At 48.0% G+C, this 23,618-nt stretch overlaps 1 protein-coding gene across 11 annotated transcripts in view; it reads right to left on the bottom strand.

Annotated features, from left to right (window-relative positions):
• HDAC4 (histone deacetylase 4) overlaps positions 1 to 23,618 on the bottom strand; it is a 172,128-nt gene that overhangs the window by 15,378 nt on the left and 133,132 nt on the right. For all 11 annotated transcript variants that reach the window (XM_064433403.1, XM_064433412.1, XM_064433411.1 and 8 more), the window contains 9 exons: positions 19,503 to 19,760; positions 18,072 to 18,258; positions 12,270 to 12,403; positions 10,905 to 11,025; positions 7,507 to 7,553; positions 2,416 to 2,523; positions 2,075 to 2,130; positions 1,500 to 1,587; positions 508 to 627 (listed from right to left, as the gene is read on the bottom strand). In XM_064433403.1, coding sequence (XP_064289473.1) covers positions 508 to 627; positions 1,500 to 1,587; positions 2,075 to 2,130; positions 2,416 to 2,523; positions 7,507 to 7,553; positions 10,905 to 11,025; positions 12,270 to 12,403; positions 18,072 to 18,258; positions 19,503 to 19,760 — 1,119 coding nt within the window. The remainder of the gene's footprint in view (positions 1 to 507; positions 628 to 1,499; positions 1,588 to 2,074; positions 2,131 to 2,415; positions 2,524 to 7,506; positions 7,554 to 10,904; positions 11,026 to 12,269; positions 12,404 to 18,071; positions 18,259 to 19,502; positions 19,761 to 23,618) is intronic.

Below are 23,618 nucleotides of genomic sequence, written 5' to 3'. Positions count from 1 at the left end.
GATTTGCTCCAGCAGCATCGTGACTGGCCCTCAAATCCCACAAATGTGGGGTGGAGATGCAGCCTTGGTGGTGATGAGCAATGCCTGGGCAGGGCCAGCAGAAAGAAGGGGAGGTGGAGAAGGGGAGGTGGAGAAGGGGAGGTGGACAGGCTCCATGGCTGTGCCAGGAAAACCAAGTGTGGGTGGTGCAGTATGGACAATCTGTTCCTTCAGCATCTAAGAAACAACTTCTGCCGAGGAAGGGGAAATCCTGAACAGGACAGAGAGTGCTGGGACAGCTGGCAGAGGGAAGAGCAGAGGGCTCCTCTGGAGCAGGCTGTCCCACAAGGGCTGGAGGGCTAAATTGCAGTGACCCGTTTGCAGTCAGCTCCAGCAAGGACACCGTGCCCGTGGCTGCTGCATCACAGGGACCTGGAGTGTCCTTGGATGGGGACACAGAACCCAGAGGAACTCTGAAGGTGGCAGGAGCTCCTCTGAGTCCCAGGGCTCTGGGATCCACGTGCTCACCTCATCTGGAGCGCCGCTGCCTGGGAAGAAGTTGCCATCATCATAGCGATGGAGTGAGATGTAAAGGACATTGGGGTCGTTGTAGAAGGCCTGCTGAGTACCATTCCCATGGTGGACATCCTGCAGGGACAGGGAGGTTAATCCTTCACTAAAAACACCGATTAAAGGCATCAGTTTGGGATTTGGAGGGGTTTTCCTTGCTGTTGAGCTTTGTTTTCTCCAATCTGGCTGAAGCGGTTTATGTGGAATGGGAATAACCTGTTCTGCACACCCAGTTTGAGATTACTCTCCTTGATTAACACATGGGATATACACAATCCCAAATGTCCATGAAACTGAGGACTCATTTACCTGGATGGAAAGAACTGGGCTTACACCAATCTTGGGGGATGGAGATACTGGGATATTTGTTGCCCCACATCTGCATCTCTAGTCAGTCTGTGGGACGAGCACTGATACAAATAAAGTTCTATTGAATCCAAGTTAAACAACACAACTCATGAGTGCTCCCCTACTGAACTGCTGTGTGATGCACAAACACAGCCTGTGACAGGACAGCTATTTCAAATGCTCCTCCCTGACATGAAAAACAGGTGGGAAGTGAGGAAAAAAACATCCATCCAGTAAGTCCAAAAGACAAATAAATGCATTTTAACTTGAGGGTTTAACCCGTGGGTGATTTGTGCAACAGAGACAAAACTTCTGGCTGATACTCAGTCACTCCAATGCCTTCCCAGACTATTAAAAAATAAAAATCTTAACACTGCCACAGCAGAATTCCAAATAAGCTTTTTATTTGAAAATTCTGGTCCCTTTAAGAATTTTTTTCTCTAATTAGAACACTTTTATTCAATTAAAACCCCAAATTTTGGCTTGCAGACAACAGCCAGGAAGTTTTTCACTGACTTATAGAGCTTGTTATTGCAAAAAGAAACCCAGCCAGAATAATTTCCACCTGCTCTCCCAAAGGGAAAGAAGGGGCATTTACTCACCCAGTCCACAATGAGGATTTTGCTCACGTTGAGCCTTTGCTGGAGCAGCTTGGCTGCAATTGCGACGGAGTTAAAATAGCAGAAACCCCTGCAGAGGGGAGACAAGAGGAAAAGAGAGGTGTTAATTACAGCTTCCTGTGGTCTCACTGCATCCATCACCTAGCCAGAACACGGGAGGAAGGAGTTCCTTCTGCTTTCACTCTTCTTTCCTCCCTGGAAAGGCTTGTGTTGGGAGGGACCTTAAAGTTCATCTCGTTCCATGGGCAGGGACACCTTCCACTAGATCTATTTCCCACTGGAAGTGCTGAATTCCAGCAGCAGGCTCTAGGGAAACAGGGAATGTTCCACACTTGCCCAAACCCACTGCTGATCCTTGCTGGGAAACACCCCCCTGAAAGCACCAATGAGGATCTTACCCTGCTCCAGAGAATCTGGGGAGCCCTGAACACCACACATCTCATCCAGCAATAAACAGAAATTCCACAGTGATAACCTAACAGAACTCCTTTGGAGTTCCCAGCTTTGGATCCCCCACCAAAGGAGCCCTGGATGAAGCCAGTGAACCCCATACTCACATGGGTGTGCTCTCCTCTGCGTGGTGACCCGGGGGCCGGACAACAGCAAATCCATTCTGCACACAAAACACAAGGAAAGGAAAAGGTCAGAGGGATAACGATGGACACAGGGGTTGCAGCCAGAAGCCTTAATCCTGCCTGGGAGCTCTGGAGTTGCTCTTGATGGATTCCTCACAAGGTCGTAGCAGTGGACGACGCTTTCCCTCATTGTGGAGGGGGAAAAGGTCCTGGAGCTGCTGCATGGCAGAGCCCTGACCTCTGGAGCCCTGAGCCCTGGAGGTCCTGCTGCATGGCAGAGCCTGGAGCCCTGCACAGAGCACAGCTGAGGGCTGCTTCCATACCTTCAGCTCTCCTGTGGCCACTTTGAACACCAGCTCGATGACACAGCCCACGGCCAGGCGAGCGGCGCCCGACGAGTGCACCTCGTTCCAAATGGTGTCACTGTCGACCTGGTGGGACACACAGGAACCAGCTTAGGAGCAAGGAGGGCAACCAGGAATCAAGAGACCCCTATCTTATAGAGACATCACTCACATGGGGTGATAGGACAAGGGGAATGGATTTAAACTGAAAGGGAGGGGGTTTCTTTCACATATTGGGAAGGAATTGTTCCCTGTGAAGGTGGGCAGGCCCTGGCTCAGGGTGTCCAGAGAGGCTGTGGCTGCCCCTGGATCCCTGGAAGTGTCCAAGGCCAGGTTGGAGCAACCTGGACTAGTGGAAGGTGTCCCTGCCCATGGCAGGGGATGGAATGAAATGGTCTTTAAGGTCCTTTCCAACGCAAACCATTCTGTGATTCTGTGACTCTGTGACCATGGAATCAGCATTTCTCTTTAATTGCTGCTGATCCAAGATGGAATAAAAAGGTTTACTAAATAATTCAATGATTCTTTAAAATAAAAAAAAAAATCCTCAATAAAGAGGGATGTTTAGTGTTGGGCATTTAAAAGACAACTGCCCAGGAGTGACAGCAGCTTCCCTAGGGAGCCACGAGTTCACCCACTCTAACAACAGACCTTCAGCATCCTGAAGATTTTTTTCAACACAGATTTTTTTCAACACTAAATATTCCACCATATTCCCCCCTGAAAATGTGCAAACAGGCCACATTTTGCAAGGCAAGGCACCCTGCAGGCATGCCCATTGCTGTTGTTCCAGATCATGCCACCAGACCAACGGGACATTCCTCACTGGGAAGGGAAGGACCACCAGCTATTTTTTACATATTACTCTGCCCTGAGTGTATCTATGGAAACAATGGCAAAAAGCAGAGATGGGACGAAAGAGATCATTTGTTGTGCCTGGCTCACTGAGCAGTGAGGAGACACAAGTGGCCCCACAGGGGACTGATCCACCTTCTTCCCAGCCGTGCTGAAACTGCCATTGGAAGTGATTCTAGCTCTGTGATCATGGATGGTTTCTGGTAGCATCCACCCTGAGGATGCTTTGGAAGCCACAATAAACTAGGAAAGCACTTGGAGAACACCAAAAAGCCTCTGTGGAATGCCACTGCATTGTGGGAGAACCCTGCAGGGACTATTTGTGGCCTCAGGGCTCCCCTGGACCCCTGTAAATTTGGGCAGTAACATGGGAACAGCAGCAGGATAGAGTTTGAGTTACACGACAGCTCCAGGAATCCTGGATCAGGACTGCACACACGCAGAGGATGGGCCTGAACTCACCAGGTCTCTCCAAAAGCCCCTAAAGAGGTGGGAAGAAGTCCAAGCTGCTGCTTCTCCCCACTGACCAGTGCACTGGTGCTCTGTGAGGGTCCATCTTTGGCCTCCTGTCACTGGATCTGACCACCAAGGAGTGTATCTACCTCATCTCTGGGCACACCTAACCCATCTCCAAGCAAACCTAACCCATTCTTCTTGGTCTTTGGAAGAAAGTATCTCAGACACCAGCAAGGAAGAGCTTCCCTTCCTGCCTGGACGCAGCAAGTGCAGGGCTCCTTCCATGGGCCCTCTTCATTCCCTATGAGGCACCGGAGGAATGGAAATACAAAATACCCAAATTCACGTGTCCTACAGGGCCAACAGATCTTCAGATGGCTGCTGGGGCCAGTTTTTCTCATAAAAAAGACAGGATTCTTCAGTGCCAGAGCCAAGCACTGCCACATCCAGGCCCCAGCAGAAACCAGGCTCCTGCCAGGAGCACTCCAGGAAGAATGTCCAGAATGAAACCCAAAGAGCTCTTCTTTCCTCATAATAAAAATTACAATTTCCTTACAATTATTTCCTTCCTTGAAAGAAAACCCAAGGATTTTTTATTAATATCCATGATGAAGCTCCTACTCACACTGTAAATTCCTCCTACTCACACTGTAAACTTTCCCATTCACTAATGTGCAGCTATCTCAGAATTAAATGAGCACCTCACAAAAGATTGCATTATTCTACTGAATAAAAAGACACTAAAATTATTCTACTGAATAAAAATACAATAAAGTTCTACTGAAAAAATACACAGGTAAGAAATCAAGCACCAGGACAGGCTGACACAAGTTGTACCAGAGCTCCAGACCCTGCAAAGTGAAGGAGTTCTGCTCTTCCCTCAGAGAGGAAGACGCCCCACCGTGTCTCCTCCTGCTCTCAATTAAATAATTCTCACATTCTGTTCCTCTGACTCCCTAATTAGTTCCTCCTCATTTCCATTCCACTGAAGTCCTTTCCGTGCTCCCTGCTCTGCAAGTTGCACAGTTACAATTGTTGATATGCTCTAATCAAAGCCCTTGCACCCCAAAATAGAATCACCTCCTCTGGAGAAGATAACAACACAAACACCTCTGGAGTTTTTAGGACACGTGCAGAAAAATGATGCAGATATTCAGCTATTTTTAGAATGTGCGCAGCAAAACGCTACACGGAAAGAAAACAAATTTAGCAGCTATCCTCAAATCAAGCCTTTGAGTGTTGTGAAGAATCTGGATACAAGTGTGCTGGGATGATCTTGCAGATTTTCAAGTTTAAACTCCTTTTTTTCTCCCAAAACACTCTTCTAATCATCCTGGATTAGGGAAGGCCAGACGCTGAAAAAGGGGTGTGAGCTGCAGAAGAGTGAAGCTGAGCACAGTTCCCAAGTGATCAGCCGAAATAAATGAGTGATGTTTCACTCAGAGTTCACACCTGTTGATTTCAGTGCTTCTGTCCTTTCTTTCTTCCTCTCCTGCTAGGACCAGAAGGCTGCAGAATGGAGGAGGCTTGTCAGCTATGGGAAGGCTTTTTGGGATAAACCAACAAGGGAAAAGAGCCTCCGAGCACCTGGGAACAAATTTACCCTTTCTCTCCTTGACTTCAATTCACCAAGACTGAGTTTTTAATTAAAAGAGAAAGTCTGAAAGGTGTTATGAGATGAAGGGACTTGCTCTGAACTATTTTCTTGCTGCTTCACCCCCAGAGCTCCAGGAGTGTTTGGACAATGCTCTCAGGGATGCACAGGGTGGGACTGTTAGGGTGTCTGTGCAGGGCCAGGGGTTGGATCAATGATCCCTGTGGGTGCTTTCAACTCTGGATATTCTATGATTCACTCTCCTGCCTGTCCTTCATTTCACTCATTCTTGAGGAGAACTCATGGCTGCCCAAGCTCCATCTTCTATCCCGATGCAGAACAGCTCTCCAGGGGCTCCTTCCCCCCAAAACTGCCCTGCACTCCCCTCCAGACCCATCCTCCCTTTTCATCTACACAACGTCCCCAAAGGAAGAGAGCCACACTTGATTGCTTGCAGGAAAAGAGCCTGGTTTCAAAGCTTTCCAGTCCATAATATCACACAACATCCTCAGCTCCTGAATTCTAATCATCAGCCATCATTCTGCTTTATCCTGCTCCAGTATAAATCCAAAGGAGGACCTGTCCCACATTATTCTACTGATTTTTAATTTTCTTTTTCCTTTCCTTTTGACTTGATGACATCATGTTTGCCCTCTGAAAAATATCTGGCAAACAATGGGGAATGGCTTCCCACTGAGAGAGGGCAGGGTGAGCTGGGATATTGGGAAGGAATTATTCCCTGTGAGGGTGGGGAGGCCCTGGCACAGGTTTTGCTGATAGGATTGCTAAAACACTGCACCAGAGTCAGCAAATATTCAATATTAAGGGTCTGTGGAGACAACCAAGCAGCAAACACCATCTTTATTGGGAGCATATCAGGAATACCAGCTCCAAGGCGTTTCCTGCCCTGATTTGGGATTTAATGCAAGACTTCTGGGCCCGTGCTGGGCTCAGACACTGTCTCTACTTGTTACCATTCAGTCTTCATTTGCAAATGATAATTTTTTTTGCTTTGAATGGCATGCCTGACTGCAGGGCAGAGTAAATCCAAACCTTTTAAGCTCTGGCCAAAAATTTGCCATGAATTAGGCGACTGCAGCATATTTACAATACAAAATAAAATATCTCCACGAGTGGCGGTACGAATAAACGACGATTATTCTCTTTTTTTTTTCCCCTTCTGACGGGATAATTTTCAAAGCAGCGATTTTGCAAAGACTCAGGAAGAAAACAATTTTGTTTCATTTCCATAACAGAATCCAGACCTTGAAAATTCAACCTCATGAGCTACAATTATGCAGCAGAACTACCACTGTGAATTTTCAAACACAATGCCTTTTATTGTCTCTTCTCATTCTTTTCCCCTTCCTGTTCTCCACGATTTTCTGTCCTGTCACCCTCCACAGAAACTCTGGAGCAGAAAGTCTGACTTGAAAGGGAAATTTTTAAGCTTTCAGGCTTCAAAGGAAAACAAGAAAACCTTCAAAACAAGGTATTTGGGGTTTGGGTTTTTTTCAGCTTTATGGGAACAAACAACAGTAAAAAGCCTGATTATATGGAAATGTAACACTCAGCTTTTCCATGAGGGATGAAGGGGTATTTTAGTCACCTCCTGGAGAATCCACGCGGATTATCCTGGAGCTGGAGAATAAAAGATGCCAAATGCTCTTTCATTCCAGGCCAGAGAAACTTGCTATTCGCAGGAAAATGTACATTCCCAAATATTGTCCTGTTTCATGGCCACGTTTCCCACCTGTTGTGGGAGGCAGGAGGCTCTGGAGCCCTGAGACTGAGGATGGAACAGGATGGAACAGCTCCACAGCACCAGCACATCCTGCTTTCCACAGAAAAAAAGCACTTTGCAATGCAAGGGCTGCTTCCAAACACAGCAACCCCTTCACCACCAAACATCCCAGCCTGGGAAGTGAGGTTTTTTCTCCTGAACATGCCTCTGAGTGTCCCTGAGGCTTGGGCTCCCCGGAGCAGCCCCGAAATGCCGCGGCTGCTTTTGAAGAAAGGCACGTGAGGCCACGGCACCCCGCGCCCCAGGCAGCATCTGGCTGCAATTACCCACTGTGGAATGCAAAGCAGCAATTTTTGGTGCTGAGGGGACCAGGGGAGAGAACAAACAGGACATTATTTACACATTAAAGGGAGGTACTCACCCCGACACCACCGCAAGGCAGCCTGACAAACATCGACGTTAGGGAACCTGTGGGGGACACGAAACGTCAGAAGTCAGAGGTCACCAGATTCTGGGGCCAGCTTTGTGGCAATCTGGGGCCAACTTTGTGGCAATCTGGGGCCAACTTTGTGGCAATCTGGGGCCAACTTTGTGGCAACTCTGCAATCTTTCCAAGAACAGAAACACACACATTTCTTCCTGGGGGTTTTCTTCCCATTTTCACCCAGCCCTGTTACAACACACACACACAAACACACACATATGTAAATGTACACACTTAGGCTCCTGCAAAAGCTGTCTATAAATCACTCATTTTTCAGCAAGGTGTGGGTGCTGTCTGATGTTTTGAGACTATACACGAGGAAGATGACACCAACAATCACTCAGTGCGTCTTCTCAGATGTGCATTTTAACCCCTTCCCACTGAGGGAGGACAGGAAATCATAAAAACACCCCAACTGTCACTCATCTGCAGTTACTAGATGACTTTGGAGAGCATGGGTTTCATAAAAGAGGAAGACAGAAAAATAAACCAGTGGCAAGCAAAGAAAAAACATGTGTTTTGACTGAAATAGCAAAACCAACAAGGAGAATGTGAGAAAAATTGAGAAAACCATCTGCAGGGCTAATTTTGAATCTGTAGGAAATGTAACATCGCTTTCTGGGCTCATGTGTGAGCAAATTATCCTCCATTCAAAATTCTGCGGGGCCCTGAGCAACCTGGTTTGGTGGAAGGTGTCCCTGCCCATGGCAGGGGGTGGAATGGGATGGGCTTTAAGGTCCATTCCCACACAAACCATTTGGGATCTGTTCCTGAAAGAGGAGTTCATGCATCTGGACTCATCTGAGCTCAAAGTGAGATGCCCTCCCTGATTAGATCCACATGTAAGTTCTTAGATCATCCTGCCTCAGACCTCCTGTCCCATCTCTCACTGCTAATCCACCCATTATTTCCGTATTTATCTTCTTGACAACAATTTATGATTGCTCCCCACAAATTAAAAGCAGCCTTATTTGCCTAAGTTTCAACTTGTCCAACAGGTTCCAAGTATTTCCACTGTCCAAGGAGAGATGAGTTTGTACTTTGTATCCTTGACAGGACACAAGGAATGGCTTTAAATTAAAAGAGGGCAGGGTTAGATGGGATATTGGGAATTAGGAATTGTTCCCTGGCAGGGTGGGCAGGCCTTGGCACAGGGTGCCCAGAGAAGCTGTGGCTGCTCTCGGATCCCTGAAGTGTCCAAGGCCAGGTTGGACACTGGGGCTTGGAGTATCCTGGGATAGTGGAAGGTGTCCCTGCCATGGCAGGGGTGGGATGAGATGAGCTTTAAGCTCGCTTTCCACACAAACCGGTTCTGGGATTCTGTGATTCCATGAAGGCACATCCCCCTTTTTATTTGCAGAAGCTTAACAAAAAACATCCTGTGTCCTGAAAAGCCTTTTCCCTTTCAGGCTGAGGTTTCTCAGGCTTTTTTCTTCCTCACAGAGGTATCAAAGGCCAAGAGTTTACACGGAGTCATCAAACACCTGCCAAGACACTCAGCCCCAACAAACTCCCATTTGCATCCCTAAACCTCACACAAAGCTTTGCCCTCAGCGTTCAAACCTGCCCTAAACCCACCCTCTGATGTGTTTCAAAGAACCCCACCAAGCTGGTGTGTAAATTTAAAAGCCTTTTAAACCCCCAACGGGAGAAAACAGCTGAAGGAAGGGTTTTTAACAGGCTAGTTCCCCACTCCACACTGAGCTTTTCCCTGATATCCTTGCTCAGGTCCTGCCCTGTGGAAGCCATCAGGAGAGAAGGGGCCATGTGGGCTGGCAGCCAGTGCCACTATCAGCATCTCCAGGCTACAACGGTGCCAGGTGGGCTTAGGAAACCGGGTCTAAGCCCAGTTAAGAGCTACTGGACATCCCCTCCTACTGGAGACCCTTGAGGACCTGACCTCCCGCAGCTCTAGGGCTTTTCTGCAAGTTGTATCCAAACAGGGAATGTTCTGTACTGGAAAGCCCTTGGAATTTCTCTTCTCTTTGGATTAAACTTGATCTCTGCAAACACTTTAAAATGGGTAACGAAAACCACGGTGGGCACAGAACTACTGAAGCAGAGGCAGAGCAAGGGTTGCTTCCCCCACAGGTTCTCTACAGAAACCATCAGGAATGGCTCAGCAATTTGGGTGTCTCCCCAAAATGCTATCCAAATAAACTGTATATCCAAATACAGTGGCACTGCTGAGACAGATCGTGCCCAGAGCCAAGGAAGGAGTGGAAAAGTATCCCAAGAGAATCTCAGATATCCCAGGGAAGATTTACCAAAGTTCTTTCGGGCTGTGGGTTTTTCACTCCCGAGCATATGACATCATGAATTCCTGAAAGTTTACATCCTAATGGAGCTGTCATTCAGCTGGAGGTGTCTACTTTTGGGTTCTCTGGCCTTAAAGAGGTGGGAAGTGAGCTATAAATACCGTGCTAATTGCGTGTTTAACTCCTGGCTAATGCTTCGCTGTCTGGGAGCTCATGGACACACTGAGCAAAATCTTTCCAGCTCCTCTGCTGTGACCACTGGATCACAAAGGCCACAGAGTTAAGCCTCTTTTTACATCATCCCAAATCAGGCTAATCCCAAAATAAACTTTCTCAACGTCTCAACGTTCCAGAGCTGTCTTCTTTTTTCTTTTTTATTTTTTTTTTTCAGATCCCCACGTGGCAACTTCCCAAATTGTCCCACCAGCCTGCTGCTGCAAAAAGGCAGGAAGTAAAGGGAGGTGATGATTACTCCACGGAGATGCTAAAATCCATGTTGTTTGGTTGCTTTGGGGGGTTAGTTATCTGAACATCCATCCCTTAGAATTTCTGATATTTTCCATATCTTTTATTTTTGTATTTTTTTTTCTGTATTTTACAACAGACACGGCCCTGTTTCAGGAAGATCTGGTCTCCAGTGAAAGGGATAAACAATTCCACTCCACATTAAACAAATGCAGAGGCCCTTGCATCTCTCTTGCTGATTGTCCAAAGCTGGCAGGGGTTTGTTGATGCCTGTACAGCCGGCTGGGGGCTGCAGATCCAAACCCTTGGGAGCGTGCTCCAGCTCCTTCCCTAGCCATGGACACCTACCTAACACCCAGAGTGCCCAAGGATGAAACAAACTGCCTGAACTATCTTTCCTCCTCAGGAAAACATCCATTTAGGTTCTGAAGACATCAAAGAAAAGAGGCTTAATCTCTCTAGGGTTTAGAAATCTGCCTGAAGAGAGGGAGATGGATTCTGTTCATGGAGCTGGGAACAATCCTCTTGGAGATGCACAGGGCTAAGGATGAAGGCAGCCCCAGCACCTCACCCAGGGGTCAGGAAGGGGGATGTGCCCCCAGGGAATAGTACCTAGAAGCTTCTTGCTGTCCAGTTTCTGCCTGTTCAGAGGGTTTGTGCCGTAGAGCAGCGTGTGGGCTTCCGAGTGAACCGTCTGCAGCTCCTCCAGCGTCGCCTTTCTGCCACGGATGCACTGCAAGGGGAAGGAAAAGGGTGGTGAAACCACTGCTGAGTGCTTAACTCTCTTTTCTGTTTCCTTAGCAAGCCACCAAGACAGACAGCAAAACACTAAAATGGGTCCTGAGGTGGAGAAATTCAGGCTTTGGGTTAATCCCTTACTCGCAACATTTATTTGCTCGACATGGAAAGTCATCTTCAGATCCATTCAAGATAAAGAAGGAAACTTTCAGACAAGTGGTGGGGATGAAGGAAAGGGGACCAGAGAGACAAGGGAGTGAAACGGCAGGGCAGAGCTTGAAGAAAGCCAGCAGGGAATTAAGGCAGAAATTTACTATTTTTGGGGAAAAAAGAAGAGTCCGGTGAGACTGAAAGTCACCAGTGGTCAGGAGGGAAACACAGCTGGAAAGCAGGGGAAGATCAACAACAGCTCCCATCGTGAGAGCAACCAAAAGTACCAAGGTAAGCATGGGAATTAAGGAAAATAAATCTTCTTTAAGGAAATCAACAGGAAATTAAGGACAATAATATTGCCGGAGATCTTACAGTCACCAACTTATACATTGGAGAACATCTCTAACACCCAGCGAGGAGGCCAGGCAATTAGCAATAAGGTTCATTTGGTCCCAAATAATCCCAAAATTCGATTAAATGGGTATCCACAGACAGAGAGAGGTTTGAAAGGGATAAACCAGGGCAGGACAGGGAAATGTAGGCAATGGCAATGCTGCCACCACGTGGATGTCTTATCTGATGGCCCGGGAACATTCCTGGAATATTTATGCTCTGGGATTCAGCCCTCTCAGATGCTCAAAGGATTGATGAACACACACTTATACCCCCATTTATCAACACTGCTGTTAGTTGTAACTAATAACCACTCGCAAATTTTTATTATTAACCTTCATTCTTTCTGTTTAATATCTAAGCTTTTTCTCTCCATTTGCTTGCTCTTAAAATATAGCAAATAAATCTAATTTAACCTCTTGTGATGGAATGGTGCTCAGTGCCTTCCTCCTACCCCCAAACATAGCTTGACCATTACTTATTAAAGAGTACAAAAAGAAGTTATTAAAGCACAGAAAAGCTGTTGCTTTTGCTGGAATAATTGGGAGGGATAACAAATGAGAGGGTTACATCATATCTTGCTCTTTTCTTTGGCATAAGAGCAATATAACAGTAACAATAATAGTAATGTAGTAATAATATTAGTAATACTAATAAAACCAGCCATGTGGCCTGCTGTGGTGTTTCCCTTACCTCACACTTGCCCCGCAGCCCCGTCTCCTGGAGCCTGGACCAGATGCTCTGGATCCTGCCCGCGTGCTCAGGGTGGCTGTTGGTGTTTCCACAGGTGCACTGGTGCTTCAGCATCAAGGTGTCGTACACAAGGCCTGCAGCACAGGGCACAGAATTGCTCTCAGGTTAAAAAAACCACCACAAATTGCCAGGGAGAAAAAACGGGTATTTTGCACTATGGAGTCAACGGTTCTAGGCCAAAACTGCGTGGGAGCCACAGAGAACTGAAAGCCCAAAGCTGCATCCACCCCTTCCCACGGAAATCCTCAAGGGGTATCAGAGGCAAATCAGCACCAAGATGTGAAATGAAATGCCAGGGGGAGGTGGCACCTATGTGAGTGCACAGGAATGGGATCTGGGGCTTTTCCCCTGGCTGCCAGAACGCCTCCAGGGCTTGGGAGCAAACCCAGAAGGAGCGAGTGCTCCTGGCCGTGTTTCACAAGCAGCTCGTGCCTTATTTGCTAATTGCAGCCATTAGTGCCCACTGGGCAGCAATATTGGCAGCACCGAGGTGTTCAGCACAAGGAGGGGCTCGGGCAGCTAAATCCCCCGGCATTCCAGGGATTTACAGCACGACAGCAGCGCAGGAGGCTCTGATTCACACTCCAGAGTTGCCTGGGTACGATTTTGGAGGGGGAGATGGGATTCCATAGCCAATATTCCAAAGGGAGGAAAACAGCAGGTCCTCCCCGGTGACAGAAGACATTTAATTATTTCTCTCGAGCAAAAGACATGAAGTCAAATGTTGAAATCTAGCTTTCCTTCAGCCAGAAGCTCCAGAAAACAGAATAAAAGTGGTTGGTTTGGGTTTTTTTCCCCAAGAAAAGGGTTTCTTGCAGGAAGTATCTGTATGAAAGTTGGTCCAAGGGCTGGAGCCCCTCTGCTGAGAGGACTGGGGGTGCTCACCTGGAAAGGAGAAGTGGGGACAGGACACAGGGAATGGCTTCCCACTGCCAGAGGGCAGGGATGGATGAGATATTGGGAACTAGGAATTGTTCCCTGGCAGGGTGGGCAGGCCCTGGCACAGGGTGCCCAGAGCAGCTGTGGCTGCTCCTGGATCCCTGGAAGTTTCCAAGGCCAGGTTGGAGCAGCCAGGGACAGTGGAAGGTGCCCATGGCAGAGACTTAAAACCAGACAGCCTTTCAGGTCCTTTCCACCCCAAGGTTTTCCATGATTTCTACGGAATATAAAGGTCTAGATCAGAATCCAAAGCCCCTGAAGGCAGCAGTCAGTGGCAGAAGCCAGTCCCAGCCCCCGATGTCCAAGGAGAGCACTCCGGGGAAATCCTGGGCAATCACACCCACAGCTGGATCCATGCTCCCAGCTCCAGCACAGACACACAGCACACCCTGGGAGCTCCAAGGGGCTCACAGGGCACCCTGAGAGCAGCTGGAGCTGGGGCTGTGCTCCTGCACGTTGCCAGACCTGGCTGCAGCTCAGTCCCACCTCCTGGCTGGGTGTGGGCACGCTGTGCCACCGGGAATCTTGGCTCCCTGCTCTGGCCCCGGCTCTTGCAGGGCTGCAGCCTCGGGGGAGGTGTCTGGCAGCTCCTTGCCCTGCTGTAGGTGAGAGCAGAGGGAAAACCGCCCCCCCAAAAGCCAAACCACCATGGGTTCCAGGGAGAGAACAGAGCCCTGGCAATTGGCTGCCCTTGGGTCAGCCCGAGTTCACCTGGAGGAGGTTGTGCTGCAAAGCTCTCTCAAGGTCTCCCGTGTTTGAGTCACAGCATCAAACACCACCAGGAGCTGCTGGGCCAAGGCAAACTCAGAATTCACCTGAGGAGAAGCTTTCACTCCAGTCTGAGTTTAACTGAACTAGTGCAAGGTCTCAAACTAAAAGAAATTTAGACTGCATTCATGGAAGAAATTCTTCCCTGTAAGGGTGGTGAGGCCCTGGCTGTCCCATCCCTGGAAGTGTCCAAGGTCAGGCTGGACAGGGCTCAGAGCAGCCAGGGATACTGTAAGATGTCCTGCCCACAGAAATGGATCATCTTCAAGGTCCCTTCCAACCCAAACTGCTCAAGGAACCTATCCCAGTCCAAACCTGGTGTTCACCGACCTTGCTTCATCAATGGTTTCTCCTTTCCCAGGGGTTCACTGATAACAGCAGTGTCAATCACTCATCATTTCTCTTTCCTAGAAACCAGCCCAGTTGAAAAGGGAGCTGTTCCCAGCTCCGTACTGTGGCTGGGGACACTCAGCTGGCAGACACACACACACACACACAAAGGGAAGCTCGGCAATTTAAGCTCAAAATACAGAACTGCACTGGCTCTTACAAGTTAATTGAAGTGGTGCTGGAAGCAAGACTCTTTTCAGACATAAGAACAATAATTTTTAAAGGTCAGCACTAAAGCAAAACCAACTGGCTTTTCTTGGCAGAGCAAACATATGATCTGAGGTTCAGATAATTATATTGCTCTGCACTAGGAGAGAATAAATGCCTTCATCAGAAAGGAAAAACCCTTTAATGCAGAACATCAGAATAATTTGTGGACCCATTTTTACAGGAGATCAGAGACTGGATAATTGGAGCTATGCAAATTAATGGCCTAACCTGAGGATCCTTATTCAAGTGCACAGAACAGGGCAGGCATGAGTATTCATTAAGTCGCAGGGGCTGCTGGAGCTAGAGAGGGCAAGTTCAAGGACCTGCTTTCTGGGAGGAAGGAAAATTAAATGTCATGCTTTGGGACATCAAACTGATTGCTGGAAGGATCCAGGAAGGGCACAGCTCTCCCTTTGATGTGGAGTAATGGACATCATGCTGGAGAGCTGCAGGATGTGGCTCTTTGCCCCGGACCTTTGAAGCCTCAGGTGTTGGTCACCGAGAGAGACAGGAAAATAAAATATACATCAGCCCCAGAACTTCCAGCTGTCTGGAGCTAACTCAGTCCAGGGAGAGCATCAGTTCTCTGTATTATTTCTGTATAATATACCAAACATGAAAAGGAGGAACAATTCCTTTCTTTGTTGGACAATGACTGCTCTCTTAAGGGCCATGTCCACAGCCAGAGTGATCACAGTTGGCTTAATTAGGGCCATTCAATGAAGTTTGCTTCTTGCAGCCCTCTCACCAAACCATCACACCAATTCCAATCCTCATTCTTCTGCCTTAGGATCAGTATGCAAAGCACTTATCAGCCAGATGGATTTTCCTCGGGAAAAAGAAGCCTGATGCACTTCAGCACTACTTGCTTTTGAAAAACACCCAAGACTTTAATTTCCTGCCTTCCACAGAACAGCTCAATCCTGGTGATTAAGCTTTAGTATCCACCTCCAGAAACACAATCTCCGACACGCCACCGTGGACAACTCCAACAAAACATGAGGCAATTTAACTCACACATGCTCATGCAGCTGAAATGCCTTTCCTCTCCTTTCTCCTGCTTCCATGCCCAGGGCAGTGGGCTTTTTTCCCTTGCCTCTCCTATGCAGACAGTGCAGGTTAATTAAACCAGATCTAGGACTAGTTTTAGGACTAGTACAGAGGCCTTACCTTTATGCTTTGCACCTTAATTAGTGCCAGTGAATGCCTAATTTTATTGTGTTTTTCCTTCTCCATTCACCCAGCATAAATGCAGAGACTGAAGGAAAAAGAAAAGTCAAACCTTTGGAATCTTAATGTGGAAAAACGTTGTGAAAATGGTATTTTACAGGTGAACTACCTGAAGCATTCTGCACCTCATCGCTCTGTGCAGTGCTGGATAAAAGCAGTGTGATATTCCACCTCTTATTTTAAGCCACTTTTTTTAGTTTTTCAAACCCTGCCTCCGAGGAAAATAAATCCTGATACCGGAACAGCATCTTTTCCAAGCAGCACAGCTCTCAAATCTGCATTCTTACTGCTGCCTGCAAATTTGAATGAAATTCAGAGGCACAGATCTGAGTCAAACATAGATCCTCTGCTAGGAAATGTTATTTATTTGTATGTTCAGAGTCTTGCATGTGATTGATAGGGCAGGTTCAATACCAGCAGAGGAGAAGGAGGGAAGAAAGAGAAGGAATGAATAATCCCTTCAAGCAGGGCCAGGCTTCCTTGTTTTTAAAGCCCCAAGGTTTGGGGTTAAGTGTATTAGAAACTCAAGTTTCATCTGCTCTGACCCTGAGCCAGGGGACTTTTCCTTGCACCCCTGGCAAAAGCCAAAATCTTTTAATCTGGCCACAACCAACTGCATTTGAAATGCAGTTGTGCTGAAATTCTGGGTTAAACGTTAAGAACAAATAGGGACTTTAAAGAGCTGATTTACAAAACTTGAGCTATTCCCTGGGCTGTCCCAGAACTGACAGCACATGCTTCCCACCATGCCTGCCGCCAGGAGCTGAGGAACACTGAACATGCCACTATTACTACACCACCAGGGCCTGAAAATAAACCCAATTCACACCACTGAGCTGTGTGATGCAAGAAGTGTAGGTTAAAAATGGAATAAAAGCAGAAGTGAAAGGGAAGTAACATCATGAGTCGCTCTTATTTGGGTGTTGTGGATTCCCCTCCCCCACCTCCCTTTTCCTTTTCCCAGGGAACACATCACGTTGCAAACTGCTCATTCACAAAGTAAGAGCCTGACATTTGGGGAAGAAGGCGGACTTCAAAATCAGCCCTCATCACCCAGCACAGGGCTTGAGGAGTTGCATGGAAAATCAACTTTCAGCTGTTGCTAAGGGCACTGAAGAAGCAGAGAGGATTCTGGAGTAGAAAAGTTGGCTGTCAGGATACAGGAAGAACAATTAAGTTTTTTTGCTTTAAATCTTGGTGGGGAGATCACAGAATCCCAGAGTGGTCTGGGCTGGGAGGGACCTTAAAGCTCCTCTTGTTCCACCCCTGCCATGGGCAGGAACATCTTTCACTGTCCCAGGCTGCTCCATCCTGGCTGTGAACACTTCCAAGGGATGGGGATCAACACCTATTTTGCACTTGTGATTTCCACCGGACAGACACAGGATTGCACTCATCATTTTCCTCCACAAACACCCTTTGGTCTCTTTGTCTCCTCAAGACAAGTTGAAATCACCAGCTCACCTCGTTTTTCCCAACCTGCAGGCACAGCCTCCTGTGCAACAGGAGGAGGGGAGGCTGGCAGGGAGCCCAGTGGATAACTGATGGCATGAGGTTATGGAGGGGCTGGAGAAGGTGGAGGAAACAGAGCCAGCATTGCATTAGGCACTCTGTCCTTCAGGAGCACTGGCTTTCCCTGCCTTGCCTCTAAATCAGCTCTGTCACAGCCTGGGACTCGCTCTGTGTGCCTGGACACACAGCTCCAGGGCTGTGCTGCTGCTGTGTGTGTGTGCAGGGTATTTTTGCCCAGCAGAAGGGATGAGCACGACAGCAGGGATGACTCAGTGTGCTCCCTGAGGAAGGCAGGATGTGATGGAGTACCCAAATGGGGGTGTGATGCAGAGCCCAGGCTTACAGATTTGCAGGGACAGGGAAGAAAGTCGGAGAATCATCACCATGGAATGGTTTGGGTTGGAAGAGACCTTAAAGCTCACCTCAGGGGTAGGGCAGGCACACCTTCCACTATCCCAGGCTGCTCCAAGTCCTGTCCAACCTGGCCTTGGACACTCCCAGGAATGGGGCTGGCACAGCTGTTCTGGGCAACCTTACCACCCTCACAAGGAAGGATCTCCTTCCAATATCCCATCTAACACTACTCCCAGCCTAAAGCCATTCCCTCTTTTCTGTGCCCTCACAGAACAGCTCTGTGTAAAATAGACCAGTCACCAGAGGCCCCCACAGCCCAGAGCCCCCCAAAAAGCTCACCTGTTGTGAACCTTGGCTTAGTGGGTGGCTCCTGCACGGACATGGGGAAGGTGGCTGAGGCAGGGGAGGACTGTGCCCGGGACAGGGGCCGGTGTCCCCCGAAGGACACAGGCATGCCAGCCGCCTCCAGCGACGCCTGGTAGTTCCTCAGCTGGTGAATCCGCTGCTGCTCCAGGAGCAGGGCTTGCTGTGGGCGAGAGAAGCAGGCAGTTGCTGAAAGGGCCTTCCCAAAAGGGTTTTTGAAGGCTCTCAGGCTTGGACTCCTTTCCCCCGCGTGCAGCAAAGGCAGATGTGATGTTTCTAGGGCTGAGTCAGAGAGGCACAACACACGGAGCCCCAGCCTGAGCCTGCTGCACACTGACAGGGTCATAGCCAGGGGCAGCTCCATCCTCCCCAACAGCTCCCTCATCTTCCTTCTCCTGTGCTCCCACCCCACTGCTCTGGGACAATAAACAGTGAAACAGCCCAGGCCATGGAACGAGTTCCACTCAACTGGATCACTCAGGCTGGAGAGGGAGAGCTTAGCTGAGCTGGTTCTCTGTGCAGCACACCATCAGCTGGACAGGCTCCTGGTCAGAAGGGATGGCTGTTCCATCCCATTCCCTCTATAAATTTCCTCCTGCTCTGAGGCAAAACAGCTGCAAAGGAGATACTATTTTAAAGACTCCTGAGGTGTGACCATGGATTCAGGATTAAGGTGGAGAGGTTCCACCTTCAGAGGAATGGTATCACTGATAATGGTCCATCATCAGCAACACAGAATTAGAAAATCCCAGGATGGCTTGGGCCTTAAAGCTCATCTCTGCCATGGGCAGGGACACCTTCCCCTTATCCCGGGTTGCTCCAAGCCCTGTTCAACCTGGGATACTTCCAGGGATGAGGTGGCCACAGCTTTCCTGGGCAAATGCAGTTCCTGAGCAACATCTCAATGACATTCCTGAAGGACATGGACCAGCTCTATTACACTGTGCTTCCTTGTTATTGGATTTATCACCTGCAATCCTCAAGCCTCAGGTGTTCTGCCTCAAAAGTGAGCCTGGCTGGAGGCTCACTGAAGCAGGAACACCCTCCACTTGTCCCCTGCTCCCTTATGTACAGTCTTTCTCTGGAGAAATCAGTTTTAAATCATTAAACCAAAATACAGTCTCCTGCTGGTGGCTAGCGCTCAGAAATGTGAGGACAGACTTTATCTTCCTAAAGAAACACCCATGGAAGCGTTTCAGTGGCTCAATAAACACAGTGACTGTGTTTTGTGCACGTGACCCACAGACTGTCCTCCCTGGGGTTTGCCAGCTGGCAGGTGACTCCAGGGAAGGAATCACCTGAGTTCACATCGGGTTCCTGTAACCAGCCAACCCTATTTCCCCTCAGAGTAGCACAAGGTGGCTCCCGAGCCCAAATCCACGTCTTACAACAACCCGAGTGCCAGACCTGGCGGAAGAGCAGCTCCTGCTCCGCCTGCCTCTGCCCGGGCTCCAGCTCCTGCTGCGGCTCTGCCTCCTCCTCATCGCTCTCGATGGGCTCCTGTTTGACCTGCACCACGCTGGCCAGCCCCGCGGGCTCCTTCTGGCCCGCGGCCCGCTCGCCGTAGGGCTCCTCCAGCAGCGCCTGGTGCTCCCGCAGCTCCTCCTCCGTCTCCTCGGGGTGGCTCTCATGCTGCCGCGCCGGCTCGGCCGGCTTGGAGATGATCTGAAAGAGCCCCAAACTCATCAGAGAGCTGCCTCCCACCACGGGGAACGCCCAGAGCTCTGCTCTCCAGGCTCACGGGAAGGAGCAGTTCTGAGCTACTCTGTCTCACAATCCACAACAATGCAGGGAAAGGTCAGGGCAACCTTGGTGTCGAGGGCTCCGAAATCCCGTATCCCCAGTAATGACACCCCCCCTTATTTTCCACTTCATCCTCTCTCTGAAGGAATAAGAGCCTCTTGTTCCTGCACGACTCCAGATGCTACTCCATTCACAAACACGCAGAGCAACCATCGAGATGTTTGGCTATTAAATTCTGAAAGAATAGGGGGGACACAAACCCTCCAACAGGGCTTTTGCTGCCTGTTTGCTCAACATCACCTCAAATCACTCCCTGATTTTTTTCTGTGAGGCTGAAATAATGATTACTTGAAAATCTGTACTCTCATGGAGCTGGTTAAGAGGAAACTCAGGACATGCAGCTGAGAGCAAACCTCAAGAGCAGCATTGTTCTAACCTGACCTCCCTAACCAGACACAGTAAATGTCTTGGAGAGGAGCTCCTAAACCTAAAGGAACAATTTAATTTTCACTGTAATTCACTCAGGCTTTTTTTTGTTCTTTGGCAAGATAAAATTCACAGTTCTCTGTCTCAGACTGCTTATGATTTTTATTTGGGATATAAAAAAACCCCAAATGTGACCTGTTTTTAACTCCAGCGTTGGAAAACTAATCCATTTCCTCCCTTTCAAAGACCTCAGGCTGCCCCTGTTTCACAGGCTTATAAAGAAACTGCTGCACTTTGAAAGTTGTCAGGGCAAGGTTTAATGAGGATTAGGTCATCAGTATGGTAAGCAATATTGATTTTAAATCTAATAAAGCTAAATCAAAACATGGTTATTGAACACATGCAGGAGGAGGGACTATTTGTCAGTAACTTGCTCTTTGAAGAACAGTGGCTCCAATCTGGAATTAAGCCTTTTCTCCCCCAAAAGCAGGAAGGAATGCTCTGCCATAGAACCTAAGCAAGGCAGAGGGGCAGGAATGGAGTTGAATCTGGCAAGGGACATGAAGGAAGAAAAGAAGAAGGCTAAGGAGATCCTGGTGCCACTGCTGAATGAGGGAAGGCACCTGGTGGCACATGAGACAGAATAAATGCCTTATTTAAGACAATCCTTCAAGAACCCCAGGATTCTGACACCAGAGGAAAAGTCTCAAACAAGGCAAACTTCCCTTGGTGAAGGAACTACCACTTAAAACACCTGGATATCCCTAAGTCCCCAGGACTCTCATGGGTTGCACTCACAGGTGGTGGGACAGGAGGCCATAGGCACAAATTAAAACCCGTAAAATTCCTTCTGAACACAATAAAACTTTTTTTTTTCTTCCTGTGAGGGTGGACAAACACTTGAACAGGTTCTTCAGAGAGGTTCTGGAGTCTCCATCCTTGGAGATCTTTGGGCAACCTGTTAGAGGAGGGACATTGTCCTCAGTGACCTCAGGAGGTCCCTGCAAAGATTCAGGGATCAAAACCCCTCAAGGATTTTTGTGAGGTTCCACCCTGCCCCCCCCCCAAGTTTAATTCCTTATAACACACACTGAATAACCAAACCACATTAAGTTAAAAGTTCTAATTTTCTTTAGCCCTCTTAGGCTTGATGAATATTATCTGTTTTAAAGATAATTAAATTATCATAAACCATCTGCTGCTTGGTTTTGGTTTTTTTTTCCCCCTGCTTGGATCGAAGGTCTCAAGCTTTTGAACTTAATGCCTTTTGAACTTCTGAACTGCACAAGGTAATTGCTGGGAAAAATAACTTAGAGTGCCATTGTCACACCTAATGGGAATGAGAGGCAGTGTAATTCCCTGGAAGTTTTAAATTATTCCTGCTCCTTAAAAATGTAAGAATTAAAATGACAACCACGGTGAAGGCTGAGAAGACCAAGTGGTGGATGGCAAGGACATTTCAGACATTCTGGCTGCAAAGGGAATCTCCTGGTCTGCCACTAGTTCCTGTTGTTGCAACCCCACCCTTAAAGGAAGATTTTGCAGAGAAGACACTTTCTTACCAACAAATGCCACATAAAACACTCAGTATCTGCATGCTAGGCCCATCCAAACTCCCTAAAAATCTTCCATTTTTGAAGTTTTATGAGCACGTGCTCATGCAATTTAAAATCTGAGGGAATAAAAGTGCGAGGGGCTGGCTGTAACGGTAGCACTGAGAAGGCTTGTAAATATATCTGAAATAGTAAGCACAGAGCACCATAAATAACCTCTCCATCCCTTAATTAGCTCTCTGGCTTCCTCTGCCACGAGGTTACTCCTCTGTTTTCATATCCAGTGGCCTCTGGCTGTCACAAGCTGCCACCATAAACCTCTGGTAAAGGCACTGCCTCTCCAGCCTCGGGCAGACAACGACTTCACTCCGGAATAAATTACAGCTCTCTAGTCACAAGCATTTTTCATTTTTAAAAGGCTCCATGCAGCTGGCAAGATTTCTCCTCCATAGCTTTGAAATACAAAGAATAGAAATTAAAAAAAAAAAAACCAAAAAAAACAACAAAAAAGAAACAAAAAACACCCCCAAAACCAAAACAAACCAAACCAAAACAAACAAAAAAAAACCCAACAAAAAACAACAACAACAAACCAAAACCTGGAAAAACAAAAAAAAAGATACAAAAAAACACCACAGCAAAAAAAAATACATAGCAAAGTCAGGTCATAAATACAGGGGAAACTAAAGAGTTCATAATTTTTCAGTGGAACATTCATGAGGGGAAAAACAGCTGCATTTTTCACTAGTGACATTTCAGCTGGTGTTGGATTTGTCCAGTCGATGTGATAAACAGAACCACAGAATCATTAAGGATGGAAAAGACCTCCAAGACCATCAAATCCAAACTCTGAGCATTGCCATGCCCATCAGTCCATACCATGTCCTCCAGGACATCTTTCTCCACAGTGGCAAATTCATGGGACACTGAAGACCTTGAAGGTCCTACCAACAGGTTAGAGACATCTATTCACAAATCAGAGATCAGTGAGGAGTCTTCAGCAGACAAACAATGGAATCCCAGAATGGTTTGGGTGGATGGGACCCCAGTCCCCATCAGAGGGACAGGCAGAAAGGGAGAGGAAGAGAGAAGCCAGGAAGCAAAGCAGGATGTCAGCTCAGCCCTGACCATGCCAGGATGTGCAGAAGCCAGCAGAATGCTCCCTTTCCTCCCTCTGGAGGTGAAGGACAAACTCAAGGAAGAAACAACTCTTGGACAGCTGGAGACACAGCTTTGATGAAAATGAGTAAAAAACAGGAAAAAAAAAAGGATGATAAAGGCTGAACTCATTTGACTCGACGTGGTTCTTCCCACGCTCCCTTTGAGTTTTGGTTTTTAACTTTTACAGACTAAGGAGAAACAAGGGATGATGGGGAGAGGCCAACTTGGGCCCCAGAGTACCTGGCAGAGCCTTCTGCAGCAGCGAAAGCCTACAGAAATCTCTTGATCTGTTTTTTTTCCCCTGAAGTGATGCGACAGCAGGGGAAAAACAACTGTCTGAGGCAGCCTGTCCTACAGCTGGAAGGACCAGGAAGCTGTGGAGCTTTTGTGCCTGGAGGAGAGGGGACAACTAGCCTGCATGGCTGGATGGGGCTTGGTGCAACGCTTCTTCTGATATTACAAATCACAGAATCCTTAAGATTGGAAAAGCTCTCTCAGACCATTGAGTCCAACTCTTCCCCCAGCACTGCCAAATCCACCCCAAACCTGTCCCCAAGTGCCACATCCACAGGTTGTCTGAACACTTCCAGGGATGGTGACTCCCCCACTGCCTGGGCAGCCTGTGACAGTGCCTGACCAC

This window comes from Passer domesticus, chromosome 10 (assembly GCF_036417665.1).
Source record: "Passer domesticus isolate bPasDom1 chromosome 10, bPasDom1.hap1, whole genome shotgun sequence".
Lineage (NCBI taxonomy): Eukaryota > Metazoa > Chordata > Aves > Passeriformes > Passeridae > Passer > Passer domesticus.
The sequence above is the reverse complement of the archived record's forward strand: the minus strand, read 5'-3'. Positions and strand labels throughout refer to the sequence as shown.